We start from the raw sequence: 18,844 nt of genomic DNA, 5'->3' as shown, positions 1-18,844 counted from the left end.
TTTTCTTAAATAGTCTGAATTTACCAAATTGCATTAAGTATATTGTTTTCATATTAAAAGTAGAGTTTTTGATTATTAAAAATGGCGCAAAGCATGGTAAGGGAATCTAGACACATAGATAGCATCATAGGACTTTTGTGGTGGATAAGTAAGCTGTATCTAAAGTTTATTTTGGCTGTCTTCTTGTCTCCAGTTTACTCTACACCTTCTGTCTTCTTCCTCTTACTTAAGTCTCTGCCTTTCTTGTGTTATTCACTTAAACAAAATAAAACAGCTTTTTACCACACTACTTTTTATTTCTTAAAACAGAAGTACTTCACAAACAAAAAGACAAACAAACAAGTCCAATTATTGTCACCATTTTTTATCGGCGTTCACCCTTTTATGTAAAACTGAACACAATAATGCAAAGAAATAATAATCGACTTGTATTTCAAAAAGAGATGAGTAGATTTGTCTACTCAAGAAAGACCAATATCTCTGATGAATGTAACCGATCCAATTCTATCAGCCTTTGCCAAAGACGGGGCATTTCAAGGACCGATTCTAAATAGCTAGCGACTTTTCGAAGCTTTGGCTTGCTTTGGTTCAATCATTCGATCATGGTCTCATGGATTAACTAATTGGCAGTCACCAAAACTTAAAACAAACATGAAACATATATGATCGATATGCGTTCCTATCAGAACAAATCCCAGACGGGCCGGATTAACAAAACTGTCCAAACTAATAATTATGCGAGTAATATAAACAAAGTCTAATGGATCTCACAGGAAAAAGGAAAAAAAAAAACTCAATTATATCCACGATATAGCACAACAATGTCTCTCTGAAGGCTCAAAAGCTTTAAATTTCACACAAAATCATCATCATGATTTACAGACACTTGATTTGGTCTTTGCAAAGGCATTTGCATTTGAGCACCATCAGTATTACTAGTACAGTGTAAACGCTTATACGTAGACAACTTCACTCTTTTGTTGGTCTCGTTGGGAGACAACGGTTGCAGCGGTTCCCGAGGTCTTTGTTGCGGCTTGTTGAAGCCACGGTTACGTACAGCTTGGTTTCGGTTGCGATCTGTTTCGGTTACTTCCGGTTTTGGACTAGGATTTGATTTGATGGGAATGAGCTTCCCATCTACCTGGTTTGTGAATACAAATGTAACCTGCAATGTTTTTATAGACCGTGAAAAGTTATCAGAAGCCTCTAAACTTCCTATACCACAGAGCTTGGCTTAGCGATTGATTAGATTGAAAAATAAACTCGGAGAGGCAACTAACCTCGTCACCAGCTGAAGCTTGCAGTATCATATCTGGAACAGACTTTGAGGTAGAATGATGACCCCAGCTTGCTAGATCTTCCTCCAATGGAGTGCCCACCTGAGACATTTCATGGAAAAAAACTTTTTAGATGAAATCAGATAGCAAACGCACGCGTAGAGTTTGTAGCTGACAATGGAATCAGTAACTAAATAGGAATCCTGTTTTGCTATGTTAAATATGATTTTCTGGTGGTAATGTTTCAGTGTTTTTTAAATCTAAGCTTTAGACAGACTGATTAGTGCAGGACGCAGTAACTAATCACATGAACGGACCTGTCTCTCGGAGATTTTCAACGAGTGAAGGCATCCTGCATCGTTTGCAAATCCGCCTATATCTTCTTGATCAGTCTGGCAAGCACTGTCATCAAGATTGTTCTCATTTCCTTCTTCCGTATTTTCTGTACCAGAGGCATCATTTTGGCACCTGCTGCAGCTCATCTTTCCATGGATTTCAGACCTATGAAAAAGGCAGAGTTTAAACCATTGGACTACTTTACAGTAGAGAATGTGTGTTCATGAATACTGAGATGCATAATCAGTTCCAAGAAAGTGGACATGACAGCCATATATGAGAGCGCAAACACATCGTGAGTTCAGGAGAAACACATACGTAACATCACCGTGGAAGGAAAATAAGTCTCTTAAATCCTCTGTTGAAAGTAAGTTTCCCTGGAAAATCAAAGATGTTGGGGTCAATATTTATGCATTGGGCATAAGCTGTCTAGTTGACGAATATAACATTCCAGCAAAGACCTGTCTAGTGCTGTTATCCGTCTGTTCATGCTGAATAACTTTTTGAAGCCCTTCTTTTGACATCTGACGCTGGTAAACCTACCAATATATCAAGAGAAATACCAGTATGAGAGTTTAGCAATTACTCCCGCGAGCAAAAAGTGAGGTCAGTCAGTTCTGTGGGTGTGGTACATTACCTTTTCTTCAATAGTTCCAGTACTAAGAAACCTGTAGACATACACTCTTTTCTTTTGCCCATCCCTCCAAACTCTAGCAGCAGCCTTTTTGACAGCGAAGTAATGAATGTATAGCACAATCAATCATCCCTTATCGACATAGTTCTGGAACAGATGTAAACGAAAGTTAAGATGATACTTACTTGTTTATCATTGGCAGGATTCCAATCGGGATCGAACAAAACAAGTCGATTAGCACCAATTAAATTTAATCCACAGCCACCTGCCTTGCTGCTTAAGAGAAATGCAAATTCATCCTACAGAAGCAAAACCCGAACCAAGTGATTAGTGTTTGCTCAAGGTTTGTAACGAAGGGAGAAATAAATATATAAGATCAAGTACCTTTGTTGGGTCGTTCAACCGGTTAACAAGCTTCTGCCTCTTGCTGATAGATGTTGATCCATCCAGCCTCAGATAAGGATATCTTCTTTCGCGACAGAGTTGAGCGAAAAGATCCAATGTCTAGCGCAAAAGGTGCAGGCTATTATCATTGTATGCAGACTGGATTTAAAATTGCTATCTATATGGAACATACCACGATGATGGCTTTATGCAGTCAAACAACAAACAGAGTTCAGTTATTGTGATGTTTGTAAGAAATAGTTGCGTTTTGGATACAAACAGACAGATTAGCTTAGCCTGTTCTTTACCTTCTCAGATATCACATGCAGAAATATAATGGCTCATAAGCCTCGGGATAACACATAGCTTATGGGAGACTAATTCAAAATAGATTGAAACATCCATTATTGACAAGTAGGCCAGTAGTAACACTGTCCCGTTCGAATAAAATAAAAGTAGCATACCTGCGTATAGTTTGATACAAGGACTATGCGGTCATCAGTATTCCGACGTAGGTTAGCCAAAAGTCTGGAGAGAACATGCATTTTCCCAGAGAGTTCGACCCAGGCACCATCACCCCCGGTCCATGCTCCAGATCTGAATGGATGTTTCCATTTAGATCACAATCAGTGACACACATGCAGTCACACAATGATTCAAACTAGAGAAAGAAGCCTACCTCCCGGAGAACATTTCTGCAGGGAAAAACTCTAAGCAATCCTCAAAACCAATAGTACCAGGACTTTTGCTTTTTATTGTATCGTAAATTAGCTACATAGAAGAAAAGTACGTTTATCATTAAGCATAAATTGGGAAAGATCGAACAGATTTGTCAATCACGTTGATCATGGATCACTTGATCATAGCACCTTAAGATGTCACAAAGATGCCTAACAATATTGGAGAAACTTAATTACAAATGGATACCTTTGGATGATTGCAGAGCTTCTTGAGAGCTGTTATATAAGCCAAAACTTTTGTCTGCTTTGCATTATCAGCAAGTGCTCTTTTAAGCTGCATGCAGAGGCACCCATTGTATATAGTTACATGTATATTTTACATAACGTATTAAGAATGACTGTGATCAATGCTTACATTTTTTGAGCTTATAAAATGATTGTACAAAGTGGACTGGAGAGTAGTCATCTTGCAACAAACTACTTCAATTATCTGCAAAACATCCAGCAAGCATCAAGATTTTGATGTATTACTGAGTCCAAAATAAAGAAAGCAGCAAAACTAATAACTAGTAGCTAGGAAAAGATGTTCATTCTATTTATATTCTCATCAGCTGATTATGTCCCTGCTAATACTACATATAGTACTCAGTCTGACGATTCAGCATATGAAGAAGTAATTAAGCCAATTCTATTGACAGAGAAACGTTTTAGCATCATAAGACACTTATTCAGAAGCCTGTGGCAGATGCAGAAGGAAAGTTACCTTAGGTGGTAAATGATTGGAGAGCAATGCATTAGTTCTCCTCAATATAAACTGTAAACAAAAGAAATTCTAGGTAAAGCAGTAAAATATAGGGCAATTGTCAATAATAGCACCTTTTGAAGTTTATGTCTCAAAAATAGCACTAGAAGGAGAAAGTCACAAAAATGACATTCATTAAAGGGTAAAATATCCCTAATACCCTTGATTTAAAATTAAATAAATAAACAAAAATAAAAAAAATTAAAAAATTAAAAATTAAAAAAATTAAAGATTATATGTTTTCAGATTCGAAATTTTATAAAAAAAATTTTGAAATTTTTTTTTCGAAATTTTTTTTTTATTTTTTTTTTTCAAATTTTCTTTTTATAATTTAAAAATACTTTTTAAAACAGTTTTTAAAATTTTTATTTTTTATTTTAGTATTTATTTTTTATAAAATTTTAAACCCTAATTCCAAAACCCCACCCCTTAACTCTAAACCCTAAGGTTTGGATTAATTAACCCAAGGGGTATAAGTGTATATTTACCTCTTTAATGAAACCTATTTTTGTGACTTTGAGCCTTGAGTGCTACTTTGGGAACAAAAACTTGGTTTGGTGCTATCCTAGTCTTTTTCTCTAAAATATAAGCAACAATTATAGTGATGCTCTATTGATCATAGTACCAATATCATCTAAGCAAACTGCATTCGTTTTAAGAAATATATCTAGATGAAAATGAAATCTCAATGACAATTAGATACATACAAAATGCTACGAGGTACCTGATTCACTTTTGAACTCAGTTCTGCCGAGCGTTCAGCAGCTAAATTTTTCTCTTCCTCAGTAGCTGTAGGTTCTCTTCCACAAATAATAGGTGCCTTATGTATGATATATCAAAAAAAAAAGGATGCATCAGTTTACGAAAGATAACAACCGTTAGTCAACTGAAATGAAGTTATGACACAGATAACTGCGTAAGCAGATTCTCTAATCTCAAAACTATCTTTATAAGCTTTCAACCTAGTGGAATCCACAGGCTATGAAGCTGCTATACGGAAATGAAACATAAATAATGTAGCGGCAAAGTATACACTACAAAGTAACATACGCTTTTTTTTTTGTGCAACAAGTAACATACGCTAAACCTACATTTTTAGGCCAATAATCGGCTTGAGATACTGATTTTGACATAGTTACAGATGAACGAACACGGAATGATCGGATTAGAACCAAAGGGAGGAACAGAGTTTATTGTATGTCACCTCAAAATAGTGGCGAAAATGCGAAGCATCGCCTAAACTTCCTGGATTTGTAAAGTTGACCATGGCAAAAAACTCTTCCAAGTCATTCTGGAACATTCGGATGCTGAAGAATCAGAAAGAAGGGAAGAACGCAAAACATGAAGAAATCAGTGAAATTTTTCATTACCTGCATGGGAGTTCCAGACAACAAAACCCGCCTTTTGCATGTCAATGAAGCCAAAGCCTGCATCCAAATATTACAGTCGAAATCAGAAAAGACAAGATATAAAAAGTATCATTGTACAAACTTGGTAGGATACGAACTAAGTACGTATGTGCATGCTACCTTGTTAGTTAGTGTCTGGTCATTTTTCAACCTATGAGCCTCATCGCATATTAGAAGATCACAGGATCCAGTCTGGCCGAACTTGGATGAGTGCATTCGGAATGTCTCGTAAGAAATAATAAGTACCTGTTAACATTAATTAAGTGATAAGTGCACTTTTCAGAGTCAGCGGGCAAATATGCACAATTATACCTGCAAAGCGCTTCGTGGTCGAGTGAAACTATCTATTCCAGACAAAACATCATCTCGGGTGCTTTCACAGAGGGCTATAAGCTGAATCCTGTCTCCAACCCATTTCTTAATTTCAGCTTCCCAGTTACTGACAAGACTCGTTGGTGTAACAATAATGGCCTTTTTAACCATAGGAGTCCCATCAAATCCTTGGCATAGAAGTGTGTATAGTAAAGTAATGGACTGCAATGTCTTCCCCAAACTGCCAAATAAATTTAGAAGGAGCTAAGAAAATTACATAGCAAAGTATAAGTGCCCAGACCACAATATCACATAAGGGAGAAGATGTATATTACCCCATGTCGTCAGCCAGAATGCAACCATTTATATTTTCCGAACCATGTAATCCTGAAACACAATCGAACATGAACTGGACACCTTCTCTGCAGCATCAGAAAAACCATCTCCATGTAAGTAAAGTTGTATATATCCTTCGTGATGCCAGTTATAAATAATGTGACACTCATTGATTTGTTGTATAGACAAGCCGTTCACTATGGTAAAATACTGAGAACATATTACGATGTGCTTCACCTAGCACTATGAGAGTGCGTTGGAAGCTTATAAGCAAGTTTTGATATCCTTAAGGATTACACTATTCTTGACATCATTTGTTAGATAGAAACTGGAAATACCTTTGATGAGGCCGAAGAAATCGAACAAGCAATGGATGCACAGTAATTTTCGTTGCGTCATCAGATTCTTCAAGTTGCCACAGTACCAACGGTTCAACTTCAGGTGGAAGAGAAACAGCTTCCTCTTCTTCATCTCTCTCAATAGTGGTTGATTCATTGAGCTTAGTAGGCAGAACAACCACAACTGGACTTGAAGAACCCCAAGGAACAAAGCGTTTCCGAGCCGAAAGGCGACGAGAAAGTTGACCGGTGGTATTATAACCATGAGAACAAGGAGGCTTGAAAGGCTTCCTACACACTGCCGCTCCTTCAGATACTGAAAGCACCCGAGGAAGGAGTGGCTGCCGTTGCACCACCAGATTGCCCCTGTGAACAGTGCAGAAGATTCAATTCCATTTTTCATAAAACAATCACACTCAAGGATATCTAATCGATACAGCTTCAGCGAACAACCACAATCATCAGCTTGAAGATGAAACCATAATGATACTCTACAAAGAATCGCGAGCAACTATATCAACCCTAAATCCCAATCTCGAAAACTCCAGATAGACGCTTACGAACAAAGCTTTAATCAAGTTCAAGCTCAAGCTCAAATTGATATCGAGAGACTTCGATTACGTACCTCAATAGATCGTTTACGTTCTTAGATTTCCGATCGGCGTCGGACGGAGGAGAAACGGCGGCAAGGTCTTCGCAGTCAGGGTTTTCGTCGGAATTTTCGTACTCTCCTTCCGAATCTTGAGATTCTTCCTCGTAACTGTCGCTGGAATCTTCGGAATCGGAAGACGAGATGACGACTTCTTCTTCTTCCTCCATTCTCGACGACGGTAGCCACCTACGACGACGAGTACAGAGTACGCTTTTAACGATTCTATTTGGCGGCAAGAAAGAAACCTAAAAACCAAATATTTTTGAAACAACAAAATAGATAAAAATAGGAATTGACTGAAATACCCTTGAAGCTAGATTGGCTTATAACCGTTTTAAGTTTAGGATATCAATTACGTAATTTCGTACCTTGTAATTTTCAAGTAATTTAAAATAAAATACTTAAACCGGTTATTGACTACCGTTTAAGGTAGGTTGGTTTAACCGGTTAAGCCTTTCTTTTCCTAAAATAATTTACGATAAAATAAAATAAAAATCAGAAGTTTTTTAATTCGTCGAGGTTGATTTACGTCACCCACTTTCATGGCCGCACCTGCAAACTTCTCTTCTCAATGTTCCGATTATACCCAAACTGCTCTCTACCTTCTCTCCTCTTCCTTCCCCGCCTTCCTCCTTCTCGCTCCTTCCGTTGCCGCGCCACCGCCGATATCCCCCTAGGCGACGGAATCCGGATACCGCGTGAACAGGATTCCTCCTCTGACACGGCGAGGTCTCGAGATGTCTCCGCCGCGGCCGGAGGGAACGGTGAATCGGGTAAGTGGAGGAAAAGGAGGCTGCTGTGGTCGAAAAGCGGAGTGAGTTACTTGGTAGGAGACGACGACGCGCTTCCTCTGCCTATGACTTATCCGAATACATCCCCTGTGTCGCCCGATGAGATTGACCGGAGGTTGCAGTGCGATCCTGTTGTCGAGGTTTCCCAACTTTCTTTTACTGATTTGATGATTTTGGATAAGTCTCAGCCATTTAATTGTGTTGTAATAATCAGAGTAACATTTTAATTGTTTTTGAAAAGCTTTTAGTCAAAAACAAAAAAGAAAAAAACATTTGAATTGTTTCGTGTGGAGTTTGTAAGCTCAGATTATGTTTTCTTTGGATTTGTGTGATATAAGGCATGGGTGTTAGCATTATGTAAAGCTAAATATGCAAGCTTTTCTTGATTTGGGGTGAGGATTAAATGAAGAAGAGGAGATAAGCTCTGATTCTTGAAGTGTTTCTGAAATGTGAACATTTAACTATGAGTTAGATTTTCCTTGGATTTTTGTATGGTAGAAGCATGGGTGTTAACGGTATGTAAACTAAAGATGCAAGCTTTTCTTGATATGTGCTGGGGTTGGTTAGGTGAAGAAGGGGAGATATGATGCTAAAGTTTGACTTTAACTATCAGACTCTTTACTGGGTTCTATGCAATAGGCCAGTGGTAACGTTATGCTTAAGACTATATTCTGATCATAATATTCCTGACCAATTCTCAGGATTGCAAGGAAGTGGTTTATGAGTGGACTGGCAAGTGTAGAAGTTGCCAAGGATCTGGATCTGTCAGCTATTACAAGAAAAGGGGTAAAGAGGTTATCTGCAAATGCATACCTTGCCAAGGGATAGGTCAGTTTCTGTTTTTTACCTTTCTGAGAAAGTTTGAAAGATTCTAGAGTTATATATCTTTGAGCTGCTTCCTTGATTGGAAAGGAAATCAAATCCCCACTTTCTGAGTTTTGTAATTTAGTTTCGGTCTCTAGTGTATTATGCTAAGTAATCTTGACTAAAAAAGAAGTTTAAACTGATTGCAGGATATGTGCAGAAGATAACATCTCGAACGGACATTGATGTGATGGAAGATTTGGATAATGAAGCATCTTGACCCTTGGGTTTGCTCAAACCAGTGCACAACTATTAATATGAGTGCATGTGCGCTTGAGTTCGTTGTTGAAGTTGCTTCTTTGGGATGTTTGGCCCAAACAAGCTGATTGGAGGTATAGACAGACAGAGACTACTGATTCTTGTTCGGATAATGGCTTCTTCTTTTTATCAATACTACCCAAATAGGAAACTACTGTTCTATATGTATCAGGTCTTGAGCAACCATAAACTCTAGGAACTCTTCTTTGTGTTTAGGTTGTTTCAGTTTTCCACAGAGAGAATATAAAGCGGTAAAATACAATCTCTTACTTCAAATTACTCTACAGGTCAACAGTGGTTCAATAATATATACAAATGGTTTCCGTGAACTAAAAAGGAATAAATACAGTTATTTAGAAGTAGAACTGTCATGGCCCAAATGCTTCCTTGATTTAAACCTTCTTCCATGAGATCTGTGTACTTCAATTTTAGAGGCCAAGACAAATGACCCTGTCGTTTACAGGTCCCCTGATCTATCACTAATGAGCACTTGAATCTTATCAGTGTTAGCAACTCTAACTCGGCCCGGTGTTGTTTGTGCTTGGCATGTTCTCAGGAGACGCCCTACAACAAGTAGGAAACAAAAAGTTTGACATCAAAATTTATATGACAATGCTTCTGTTTCTTTTTTTAAGTGTCAAACACTGTTATGATTCTTACTGAATAGTTAGGCCCTTTCTCTGGAGGAGTGCACTAGGAATTGTACCTTGAAGCTTGTTGTTCTTGATGGACCTGCAGATTCACTATTAACATCAACCAAAATAAACTGATGCTAGTTTTGGTCATGATGATGCAGTCTGTTACAGGTTTAGTTTATCATATAACTAAAGTGAACATTGTTTAGCATGATCTCAGATTCATATGTGTAGGCTTGCTGTTATAAGAAGAGAGGAGGAGCGGAATATGTTTACAGTATGCGGAGATTAGGGAGCTGTGCAAGTGACTCTGGAATCGATCCATTGAACTGGTTGTCCTCTAAATGTCTGCCTCATCCACCAAAAGAAAATGGTAAGCTTAGAATATAAATCTTTTGCACAACAGTTATAGAAGTCTGGTTGCAAGAATGGCATACAGAGTTTCTAATCTCGTCAGTGGACTCAAATCTGGTATCGGTCCTGTGAGGTTGTTCTTCCCTAACCATCTGCAAACCCCGAAAGTTGCAGCTGAAACTCAGTTTCCACAAAGAAACTCCCAGACATTAACAACTTTTAAGGATGCAAAAAGTCCTTACAGATCTTTAAGTGCAGTCATGTTGCTAATGCTTGGTGGTAGAGAGCCCGCTAGTCCACGATTTGTCAGATTCCTAGCAAGAGAACCAAAATCATAGATGAATACTTTACAGCTACAGAAGCTTGTCTTAGAGTATTGAGTTGTTTTTTGCTTACAGAGAAATCACTTTGGTGATTTTTTCTTTGGAGCAAGTTACACCAGTCCACGAGTTGGCAAGAGGAAGGCATGGATCACCGGACCAATCTACAGGAGGCTCGTCGATACTCTCTAACAAATCTTCCAACGCAGTTACTGCAGAACAATGTATTGTTTCCAATAGCTTCATAATACATAAAAGACATGAAAGCAGAAGGGAACATGTACATTACCATCGCTTATATTAGTGGCTCCACCTATGGGAATAACCTGAAACACTTCTCCAGCATTGATCACTGCTCCCATCGGTGAACCTTTAGCAGTAGTCAACGTGATCGTAGTCTGACCTGACAATGGCCACTGACCTGAGTAAACCATAACCCCATTGGTGCTCACATTGAGTTTTCTTGAAAAGGTAGCTCCATTGATTGATGCACCAAAGGCTCTCCAGCTCAAGGGGCTTGGACTCCTATCATCCTGAAAATACAGAGCTATATAGTACTTTGTGGCCGGAAGAGGAAACGGCGGCCATTTAAGCTCTAGAGCCTTCCCTTTAGTCACTGTGAAGCCTTCCACAAAAGCTTTAGCCGGTGGAATGTTCCAGAAGTCTGATGGGTTAACACTGCTTTGAGAAGTCACTGACTGATGTTTCTTGTCAGAGAACGGTTGCCATAGACGGTTGTATTTATCATCTGGATAGCTAGTTTTTTAACATGTTACATAACATATCATTACAAGTGAGGTTTTTAAAAAATGAAAATGTAAGATCATGAAACAATGATTATTACCTAATCATCTCTCCATCTACTCCAAAGCTGTTCCTAGCGATGAGGCTGAGCTTGTATAACCCAAGATCAGTTGAATTATACATTGTATCCTCAAGAGATTGCACATCTAAAGCCGATATAAAAGGTGAGGAAAGTGTATTTGCGTTCTTGGCTAGACAAACACTTAGTGTCCTCCCGGGAACACCAACAACGATCTCGTAATAAGAACTCTGACCCTTGGAGTAATCCTCAGATGTATTCACAACGCTCCATTTTGTACCTCCAATGATCTGGTCGAACACCGGCGGGCTGTTTTTTCCGTCGAAGTTTCCGTAGTAGTAAGTGGTTCGGATAAGGTACTTTGAGTTCCTGGCGACGGGGAAGTTGTAACAGTGTTTTCGTGATGACTTGTCTGGGAAGTAACGCAGTGTTGAGAGGATTGGAAGAAGGTCCTTTTGTTTTATTGTCGTCGTGTTTCCTACGTTGATGAATCCTCTGTCCGATGTGTAGTTTATGTCGTTGAGTTTGGTTGTGGAAGGTGATCCACAGTTTAAGTAAAAACCTTCAATGTGAGATGGAAAGGTGACGTATTAGGGGATTTATAACGATGTTTAGCATGGAATAACGAACGTTCAGATGAATATATGAAAAATCTTTTGACATTGTATCAAGAATCATACCTCGAGGAGGAGGGAGAGCTTGAGAGATTGAGAACGATAACAAGAGGAAGAAGAAGAAAGGAAGCATCGTGACGTATCTTTGTTGAAGAAGCAGAAACAAATGATCGGATTGTTTCTATGTTTTTTGATGGAGAGATTGAATAGGGGAATGCTTCAAAGGCTATAGAAAACAACGTTGAAGGTTTCTAATATTGTTGATTTTCTTATTTTTAGCATCAATATGAGGTTTGAGTTTTACTGATTGGAAGGATATAGGCAAAAGAAAAGGAGGTGACTAAATAAGCTACATGCAATCTCTCTTTTCATTTTTTTTGGTTGGTGTGTGTTTTTCTTTAATTTAACTTGGGGGTCATGTCCTTCGAATAATCTTTTGAGCTGATATTTCATAAACAAGTGGTATCTTTAGATGTGTTTTAATTTTACAAAACAGTTTTATGTTTCCTTACAGAGCTACTAACTAACACATGTCTGAAGATGATGATATTATGTATGCATCAAATTTAAATTTTTTCTAGTTCAGTGATTCATATACAATGCGAAAAATGTTCTATAGATTCATCAAAACGTTATACAAAACTTAACAGCTTAGCTAGCTTACCACAAATGTTGAGGGTGATCATATGATAAAACATGTGTCAATTAAACAGATAGTCGGTCTATTTCTATTTATCGGATAAGATAAATTTTAGAAAATAAAAATTAACAATGATACAGAAATAAACCAAATTAATCGGAAGTTTCTTTGAAAAAAAAGTATACAGGAAAAGGTAGTTAAAAATATAAAAGGAAAAAAAAAAGTAAGAGTTGGTCTCCTTTAAAACCCTAAATTGTAACTGCAGCTGTTCCTTGTGGACCACGATGAAGATGTTGGAACTTCCAGAAGATTTGATAGAGGAGATACTCTGTCGTGTACCAGCCTCATCAGTGAAGCAACTACGATCTACTTGCAAAGGATGAAACCGTTTATTCAACGACAAAAGAATCATAAGAAAGCACTTTGATAAAGCCCCAAAGCAGTTTATGGTTCTCATGCTGCTGTCCAACTCATTCACAATTCTTCCAATGAGCATCATCCATCTCAATGGAACTCCATCTGTAAAACGTAAACGTGAGGTTGGCCTACTCGATCCGCATCACAATAACTCATATCGATTCCATATATATCAAGTCTTTCACTGCGACGGCTTGTTGTTATGCGCCTCTCACAAGGAATCTAGATTCCTGGTTTGAAACCCTCTTACTAATCAATCAATATGGACTCAGTTAAAGAAACGTCCCAAACCCGAACGGGTACCCAAACGCCCACTCCTAGTAAAGAGAACCAAAACTAGTTGATGTGATATGGTGTTACTTTATTTCCGTTATTGATAATTTATTATAATGATCTTTTTTACTTTTGGTTTATTTTGGATTTGAAAATTAATTTATTATTCACATTAAACATTTAAATATTTATAAATTTTATGTCTTGATTTTTTTAGATGTCATAACTCTTACCTTGTTAGACAAAATTATAATAGTCTAAACTATTTTTTGATATTTTGTATATCAAATGAAAATAAAAAATATAGAAATTAAAGTTAAGTATTTTCTAAATGTTATTAAACATAAAAATATACATATCCAAACTATTATTTTATGTTTATAAAAATATTTAGAAAATATTAAACTTTAGTTTCTATATTTTTATTTACATAGCTAATATATTATTATATAATAAAATTAATTTATTTATTAAGCCGCGGTCGATCCAGTGACCCATCGACCCAGTAAATTATCTGGTTCAGTGTCCGGGTCGGGTTTAAAAATATTGGTGACAAGTAACTCGGTAAAACAAGTCAAAGCTCAACTCATGTTATTTTTTTTCTTGGACAAAAAAAACATGTACACAGCCTTTTTTTTTGCTTGTCCTCTGCTTAAAGTTTTCGTTTTTCACCCAACTCATTCCCTTGCAAGTTACAAGCTTTCCACACAGCATTTTTAAAATTCTGTATCACCTCGTATATTGATAACTAGAGTTTATCCCGCACATCGTGCAGGTATATTTTTATTTTATAAATATTTAATTTTGATATTATTATATAATTTTAAATATACAATTTTATATCTTAGTGTTATGTATTTTATAACTCTTTAATTTTATTGTTTAGGGTTTTTTATTACTTTATTAATATAAGAGTTTATTTTATACATTTTACCTTTTTTATTACGTTTTTGAGTTTTCATAATTTGAAATAATAAAATAAAAAATATTCTTCAACATATGATTTTTGAAAATATATAGCTGTAGAAATAAATTTTTAACATATGTTAATAACTTCATTTGTATAAAAAAAATCTGACATGATTAATAAATTTGAACCCGTTTTAGTGATAGATGATAATTTATTTAAATGAAAGCATTATATTACTTAATTACGAAATTAATTAATGCAATATTTAATAAAAATTATTTAAAAATTTAGTAGGATTTTGTTAGATTTTTCTCAACAGATTTGTTATAACTGAAAATAAAATTCAAATCTATAGTTAAAATTAATTTATTATTAATATTCCTATTAATTATTATGTCATATTATGTGATTAATGAAATGGTCCTAGTAGACTTCTAAATATTAGATAAAAATGGTACTTCTCTTTTAATAGAGAAACTAGATTTTGACCCGCGCTTGAAAGCGCGGGTTTGGTTTTGTTTTGCTTTTCATAATTATGAAATTTAGTGTTTGAATCATATAATCTTGAAGATTATTTCACTAATGAAATTTAGTGTTTGAATCATATAATCTTACACCCAAATCTTGTATAAAGCTTCTATGTAGTGTAGTATCTTACATGTAACGTGTTTTGTAGTCGATGGTAGTATGTGAGGGAAATAAATATTTCGTTAACGTAACAGTTATAATAGGTTGTGCTTTGGTTTTGGTTCATGTAATGTATTTTGTTTGGGTATGGTGGTTTAGCAATCGGTTTTAGTGGTTATGTATAAATAATAATGTATACAGTTCGCATGGTTAGAGTAATAATCGGGCGTCTATAGGATAAAAAAGACTGTCAATTATTGTTATAATATACAGGGTAAGTCCAAAAAAATTTAAAAATAATAGGTCCAAACAACTTTCATAGGTAGATTTTTTCAAAATCCTTCCCTTTTAATAGTATTGATTCATTCACCATGTTTCATAATATATATTATAGATACAGAAATAAGCAAACAAGAAAGCGCCTGTAGCTCAGTGGATAGAGCGTCTGTTTCCTAAGCAGAAGGCCGTAGGTTCGACCCCTACCTGGCGCGAAATCTCTCACTTTTTTTTTATTAATTTTTTTCCCCAAATAAAAAGCCGACGAAGTGGCCGCGGCCGACGCGTTCAAAAAGCGTTGCGTCAGGGCGAAGCAAAGCTCAACGTTATAACAACGCTAAACGTATCTCCCCCAACAGATAATCATACCCCTATAAAACCTCCTCCCAAATCCCTAACTTCTTCTCCTACAATCACTCTCTTCATTTTCTTCAGAATCATCAAAGCAAATCTTCAAATTCGTTTTCGAGAATTCAAAAGAGGAAAGTTTCTTCTTTCGTTTCTTTTTTCGTCTTAGCTCATGGGTACTTCTCAGAGTCGGGAAGATCGGATCTCCGATTCCGATACGGAATCCGATTCGGACTACTACGAAGAAGAAGACGATGATCAGAAGCAAGGATCTTCATCCGCCTCTGGTTCGAAACCCTCTTCTGATTCAACATCGACTCACGAAATCGAGAAGAAGCTTAACGCCTTGAAGCTGAAATACCCATCATCATCATCCCCAACCCCCAAGATCAAAAACGCGGTGAAGCTTTACCGCCACATCGGTGGAAACACGCCCAAGGCGAAATGGATCACCGCGGAGAAACTCACATCCTACAAATTCGTCAAAACGTCGTCGTTAGAAGGAGAGGACGTTAATGATTACGACGACGGTGAAGAGTCAAACGAGAAAGGTGAGTCCTTTTGGTTTCTCGGCGTTGGTGGTTCCAAGGTCAAAGCTAGGGTTTCGAGTGATATGCAGTTGAAGATGTTTGCGGATCAGCGTAGAGTTGATTTCGTGAGTAACGGTGTCTGGGCTTTGAAGTTCTTGACGGATGAGGAGTATAGAAGGTTCGTTACTAGGTTCCAGGACTATCTCTTTGAGAATGTGTTTATGGTTAAAGCCTCTGAGGAGAGTAAGATGAAAGTTTACGGGAAAGATTTCATCGGTTGGGCTAATCCCGAAGCTGCTGATGATTCTATGTGGGAGGATGCTGAAGGTCCACCAGAGGAGGAGGAAGAGGTTGATGAGAAAGATAGGGACTTGACGGAGGAGTTTGAAGAGGTGGCTAACGGTGGAGTCCAGAGTTTAGCTTTAGGTGCGTTGGAGAATTCGTTTCTTGTGAATGATTCAGGTGTTCAGGTTTATAGGAACATGGACCGTGGGATTCACGGGAAAGGTGTGTGCGTTAGGTTTGATGGTGGAAGAGCTGGTTCGTCGAGCCAGACGACGACGCCGAACAAGGCGCTTTTGATGAGGGCGGAGACTAATATGATGCTGATGAGTCCTGCTAAGCAAGGGAAGCTGAACACGAGCGGTGTTAAGCAGCTTGATATCGAGTCGGGGAAGATTGTTACTGAATGGAAGTTTGAGAAAGACGGGACTGAGATCACTATGAGAGACATAACGAATGATACTAAAGGCTCGCAGCTGGATCCGTCAGAGTCCACGTTTTTGGGGTTGGATGATAATAGGTTGTGTCAGTGGGACATGAGGGACAAGAGAGGTATAGTGCAGAACATCGACTCGCCCGTCTTGGAGTGGACTCAAGGGCATCAGTTTTCTAGAGGGACTAACTTCCAGTGCTTTGCTAGTACTGGAGATGGGTCGATCGTTGTGGGATCGCGTGATGGGAAGATAAGGCTGTACTCGAAGACATCAATGAGAATGGCTAAGACTGCTTTCCCAGGGCTTGGTTCGCCGGTGACACATGTGGACGTGTCTTATGATGGGAAATGGATCTTGGGGACAACTGATACGTACTTGGTTCTTATATGCACCCTTTTCACTGACAAAGATGGTCGGACCAAAACAGGTTTTAGCGGAAGGATGGGGAACAAGATACCAGCGCCGAGGCTGCTGAAGCTAACACCATTAGATTCACACTTGGCAGGAAAAGATAATAAGTTTCACGGCGCGCTTTTCTCATGGGTAAGTTTCGCTTGACACGTTCTTGTTTACAAGTTGTTTATTCTTATAAAACCTAAAACTCATAGTCTTTTGTTTGTGTGTTTCTGAATGTTATTTGCAGGTAACGGAGAGCGGGAAGCAAGAGAGGCACATCGTAGCAACAGTGGGGAAGTTCAGTGTGATATGGGACTTGGAACGGGTGAAGAACAGTGCGCACGAGTGCTATAGGAACCAGCAAGGGCTCAAGAGCTGTTACTGCTACAAGATCTTGTTGAAGGATGAGTCCATCGTGGAGAGCCGTTTCATGCACGATAGATTCTCTTTCTCTGGTAACAAATCTCCAGAAGCTCCACTTGTGGTTGCCACTCCTCAGAAAGTCAGCTCCATTAGCCTCTCTGGGAGACGATTGTGATAAACACGTTTAGTATCTGAAACTTTTTTCATGTTGGTTTTGTAATGAAATTTGCTTGTGTATCGTTTGATTGGTTTTCTTGTGTTTGTGTGAAGAAGGTTTGTGTTGAATGACATTTGGCTTTCCTCAAATAATTTTTCTTGAAACAGCTTTGTATGTGTTTGAATCAAATTGGGTTCGACTTTGGTTTCTCATAGTTCTTCACAACATACCGTAAAATAATCACTTCTTCTGATCAGCTAATGTTTTAATGTTAGACTTAAGTAAAACATACAAATGAGTTATAAGCAAACCATTAAAAAGGTTCTTGAATCTTGATTTGGTTCCATGGTACATTAGAAACATCCTGAACCTTGGTTTATACATTAGTAATTGTAACTTTCACTTGTACAAAGAATCATTTATTTCAACAGACAACTTTCTGGATCACCAGATTGATTTTTTTTTTATATGAAATGTTAAATTTGTTTATCATCATGGAAAAAATATATGTATAAAGAATGGAGAGCTAAAAAGAAACTATGACAAATCAACTTTTAAACTCGGAGAGCACATGATTTTTTTTAACTCTGATGAGCATTAAACCAACGTTGCATCAGACCAGAGAGCTTTGGTTGTAGTACTTTCTCTGTTCCTAAAAGATGTATGTTCTGGAAAAAAAATGTTTCAAAAAGATACATTTTTTACTTTTTCATTGTATGATTTTATGAAAAATTGTAAGTTTCAAAAAAAAATAATGGTGTTTATTGAATTTCTATTGACTAAAAATTATGAAAAATTGTTATTCACAAAAAACAGTGCATATTTAATTAGTTTCTTAATATATGTGAAAAGTCTAGAATATGCATCTTTTAAAAACAGAAGGAGTATTTAGTTGACATAATCCGATTTCTCACTGTCTAATCAATCATCCGAACAAACTGCGGTTAATAGATTAATTAGTTTTAATATAAGATTATAGAGTACCTATTGCAAAATATAAAAGAAATTAACTTTTCATAAAAGACACAGAAATATTTAAATTTTATTTTCTTTGTTTTCATTTATCGTAGATTTTTTTTAAAAATAATTTAAACTACTATGTATGATTTGTAAAACACCAAGATTGTAATAGATTGTTGATAACAAAAATAAACTAAAACCAAATTACATCCACCAATTTTGGTTTGCCTTATCATCATTCACTTCATTTTTCAAGTGGCATAGTAGTATCTTCATCAAACTGTAAAAACAAAATAAAATAATTGTGTCCATACTACAATAAAAAATCAAAAAATTCAAAAAAAAAAAGAGAAGATACAAAGTATATGCGATAATAAAGGAAGAAAATATGCTAAAGAAGAAAAATAAGAAA

The 18,844-nt window shown here is 37.0% G+C and overlaps 4 protein-coding genes and 1 non-coding gene across 5 annotated transcripts; 3 read left to right on the top strand and 2 right to left on the bottom strand.

Annotated features, from left to right (window-relative positions):
• Nucleotides 1–666: 666 nt before the first annotated feature.
• LOC106451901 (protein CHROMATIN REMODELING 25) lies at nt 667–7,411 on the bottom strand. Its single transcript, XM_013893884.3, has 21 exons — nt 7,134–7,411; nt 6,509–6,874; nt 6,170–6,256; nt 5,835–6,075; nt 5,643–5,768; nt 5,484–5,540; nt 5,318–5,404; nt 4,838–4,933; nt 4,075–4,125; nt 3,727–3,801; nt 3,559–3,645; nt 3,311–3,402; nt 3,096–3,228; nt 2,632–2,751; nt 2,433–2,546; nt 2,251–2,334; nt 2,075–2,152; nt 1,932–1,990; nt 1,595–1,778; nt 1,281–1,379; nt 667–1,165 (listed from the first exon to the last, which is right to left on the bottom strand). The coding sequence occupies exons 1-21, from the start codon at nt 7,325–7,327 to the stop codon at nt 854–856; spliced, it is 2,742 nt and encodes a 913-aa protein (XP_013749338.2). The 5' UTR covers nt 7,328–7,411; the 3' UTR covers nt 667–853.
• A 255-nt stretch (nt 7,412–7,666) lies between these two features.
• LOC111215668 (protein disulfide-isomerase SCO2) lies at nt 7,667–9,349 on the top strand. Its single transcript, XM_022719585.2, has 3 exons — nt 7,667–8,091; nt 8,653–8,779; nt 8,965–9,349. The coding sequence occupies exons 1-3, from the start codon at nt 7,732–7,734 to the stop codon at nt 9,033–9,035; spliced, it is 558 nt and encodes a 185-aa protein (XP_022575306.1). The 5' UTR covers nt 7,667–7,731; the 3' UTR covers nt 9,036–9,349.
• On the bottom strand, nt 9,101–13,989 carry LOC125604353 (putative leucine-rich repeat receptor-like serine/threonine-protein kinase At2g14440). Its single transcript, XM_048774754.1, has 9 exons — nt 11,886–13,989; nt 11,227–11,767; nt 10,672–11,138; nt 10,459–10,594; nt 10,305–10,376; nt 10,146–10,214; nt 9,985–10,056; nt 9,734–9,805; nt 9,101–9,637 (listed from the first exon to the last, which is right to left on the bottom strand). Exons 1-9 carry the CDS (start codon nt 11,950–11,952, stop codon nt 9,589–9,591), a joined length of 1,545 nt encoding a protein of 514 aa, XP_048630711.1. The 5' UTR covers nt 11,953–13,989; the 3' UTR covers nt 9,101–9,588.
• Nucleotides 13,990–15,104: 1,115 nt separating this feature from the next.
• TRNAR-CCU lies at nt 15,105–15,177 on the top strand. The gene has a single exon. It is a non-coding gene; the product is annotated as a tRNA-Arg (tRNA).
• A 130-nt stretch (nt 15,178–15,307) lies between these two features.
• LOC111204773 (protein CYPRO4-like) lies at nt 15,308–17,680 on the top strand. The gene is made up of 2 exons (XM_022700191.2): nt 15,308–17,099; nt 17,200–17,680. The coding sequence occupies exons 1-2, from the start codon at nt 15,483–15,485 to the stop codon at nt 17,488–17,490; spliced, it is 1,908 nt and encodes a 635-aa protein (XP_022555912.2). The 5' UTR covers nt 15,308–15,482; the 3' UTR covers nt 17,491–17,680.
• Nucleotides 17,681–18,844: the final 1,164 nt, after the last annotated feature.

The sequence above is a fragment of the Brassica napus genome, unplaced genomic scaffold, assembly GCF_020379485.1.
Source record: "Brassica napus cultivar Da-Ae unplaced genomic scaffold, Da-Ae ScsIHWf_528;HRSCAF=793, whole genome shotgun sequence".
In the NCBI taxonomy this organism is placed as follows: domain Eukaryota; kingdom Viridiplantae; phylum Streptophyta; class Magnoliopsida; order Brassicales; family Brassicaceae; genus Brassica; species Brassica napus.
The sequence above is the reverse complement of the archived record's forward strand: the minus strand, read 5'-3'. Positions and strand labels throughout refer to the sequence as shown.

Excerpts from the sequence above, each read along its gene's own strand:
- LOC106451901 (XM_013893884.3), bottom strand. The coding sequence starts at position 7,327 with ATGGAGGAAGAAGAAGAAGTCGTCATCTCGTCTTCCGATTCCGAAGAT. Across the intron at positions 6,875-7,133 it reads AACGTAAACGATCTATTGAG|GGGCAATCTGGTGGTGCAAC; the intron begins GTACGTAATCGA and ends CACTGTTCACAG. Across the intron at positions 6,076-6,169 it reads ATTCTGGCTGACGACATGGG|TTTGGGGAAGACATTGCAGT; the intron begins GTAATATACATC and ends TTTATTTGGCAG.
- LOC111215668 (XM_022719585.2), top strand. The coding sequence starts at position 7,732 with ATGTTCCGATTATACCCAAACTGCTCTCTACCTTCTCTCCTCTTCCTT. Across the intron at positions 8,092-8,652 it reads AGTGCGATCCTGTTGTCGAG|GATTGCAAGGAAGTGGTTTA; the intron begins GTTTCCCAACTT and ends ACCAATTCTCAG. Across the intron at positions 8,780-8,964 it reads CATACCTTGCCAAGGGATAG|GATATGTGCAGAAGATAACA; the intron begins GTCAGTTTCTGT and ends AACTGATTGCAG.
- LOC125604353 (XM_048774754.1), bottom strand. The coding sequence starts at position 11,952 with ATGCTTCCTTTCTTCTTCTTCCTCTTGTTATCGTTCTCAATCTCTCAA. Across the intron at positions 9,806-9,984 it reads CTCCCTAATCTCCGCATACT|GTCCATCAAGAACAACAAGC; the intron begins GTAAACATATTC and ends GTGAATCTGCAG. Across the intron at positions 9,638-9,733 it reads AGAAAGGGCCTAACTATTCA|GGCGTCTCCTGAGAACATGC; the intron begins GTAAGAATCATA and ends TACTTGTTGTAG.
- LOC111204773 (XM_022700191.2), top strand. The coding sequence starts at position 15,483 with ATGGGTACTTCTCAGAGTCGGGAAGATCGGATCTCCGATTCCGATACG. Across the intron at positions 17,100-17,199 it reads ACGGCGCGCTTTTCTCATGG|GTAACGGAGAGCGGGAAGCA; the intron begins GTAAGTTTCGCT and ends TGTTATTTGCAG.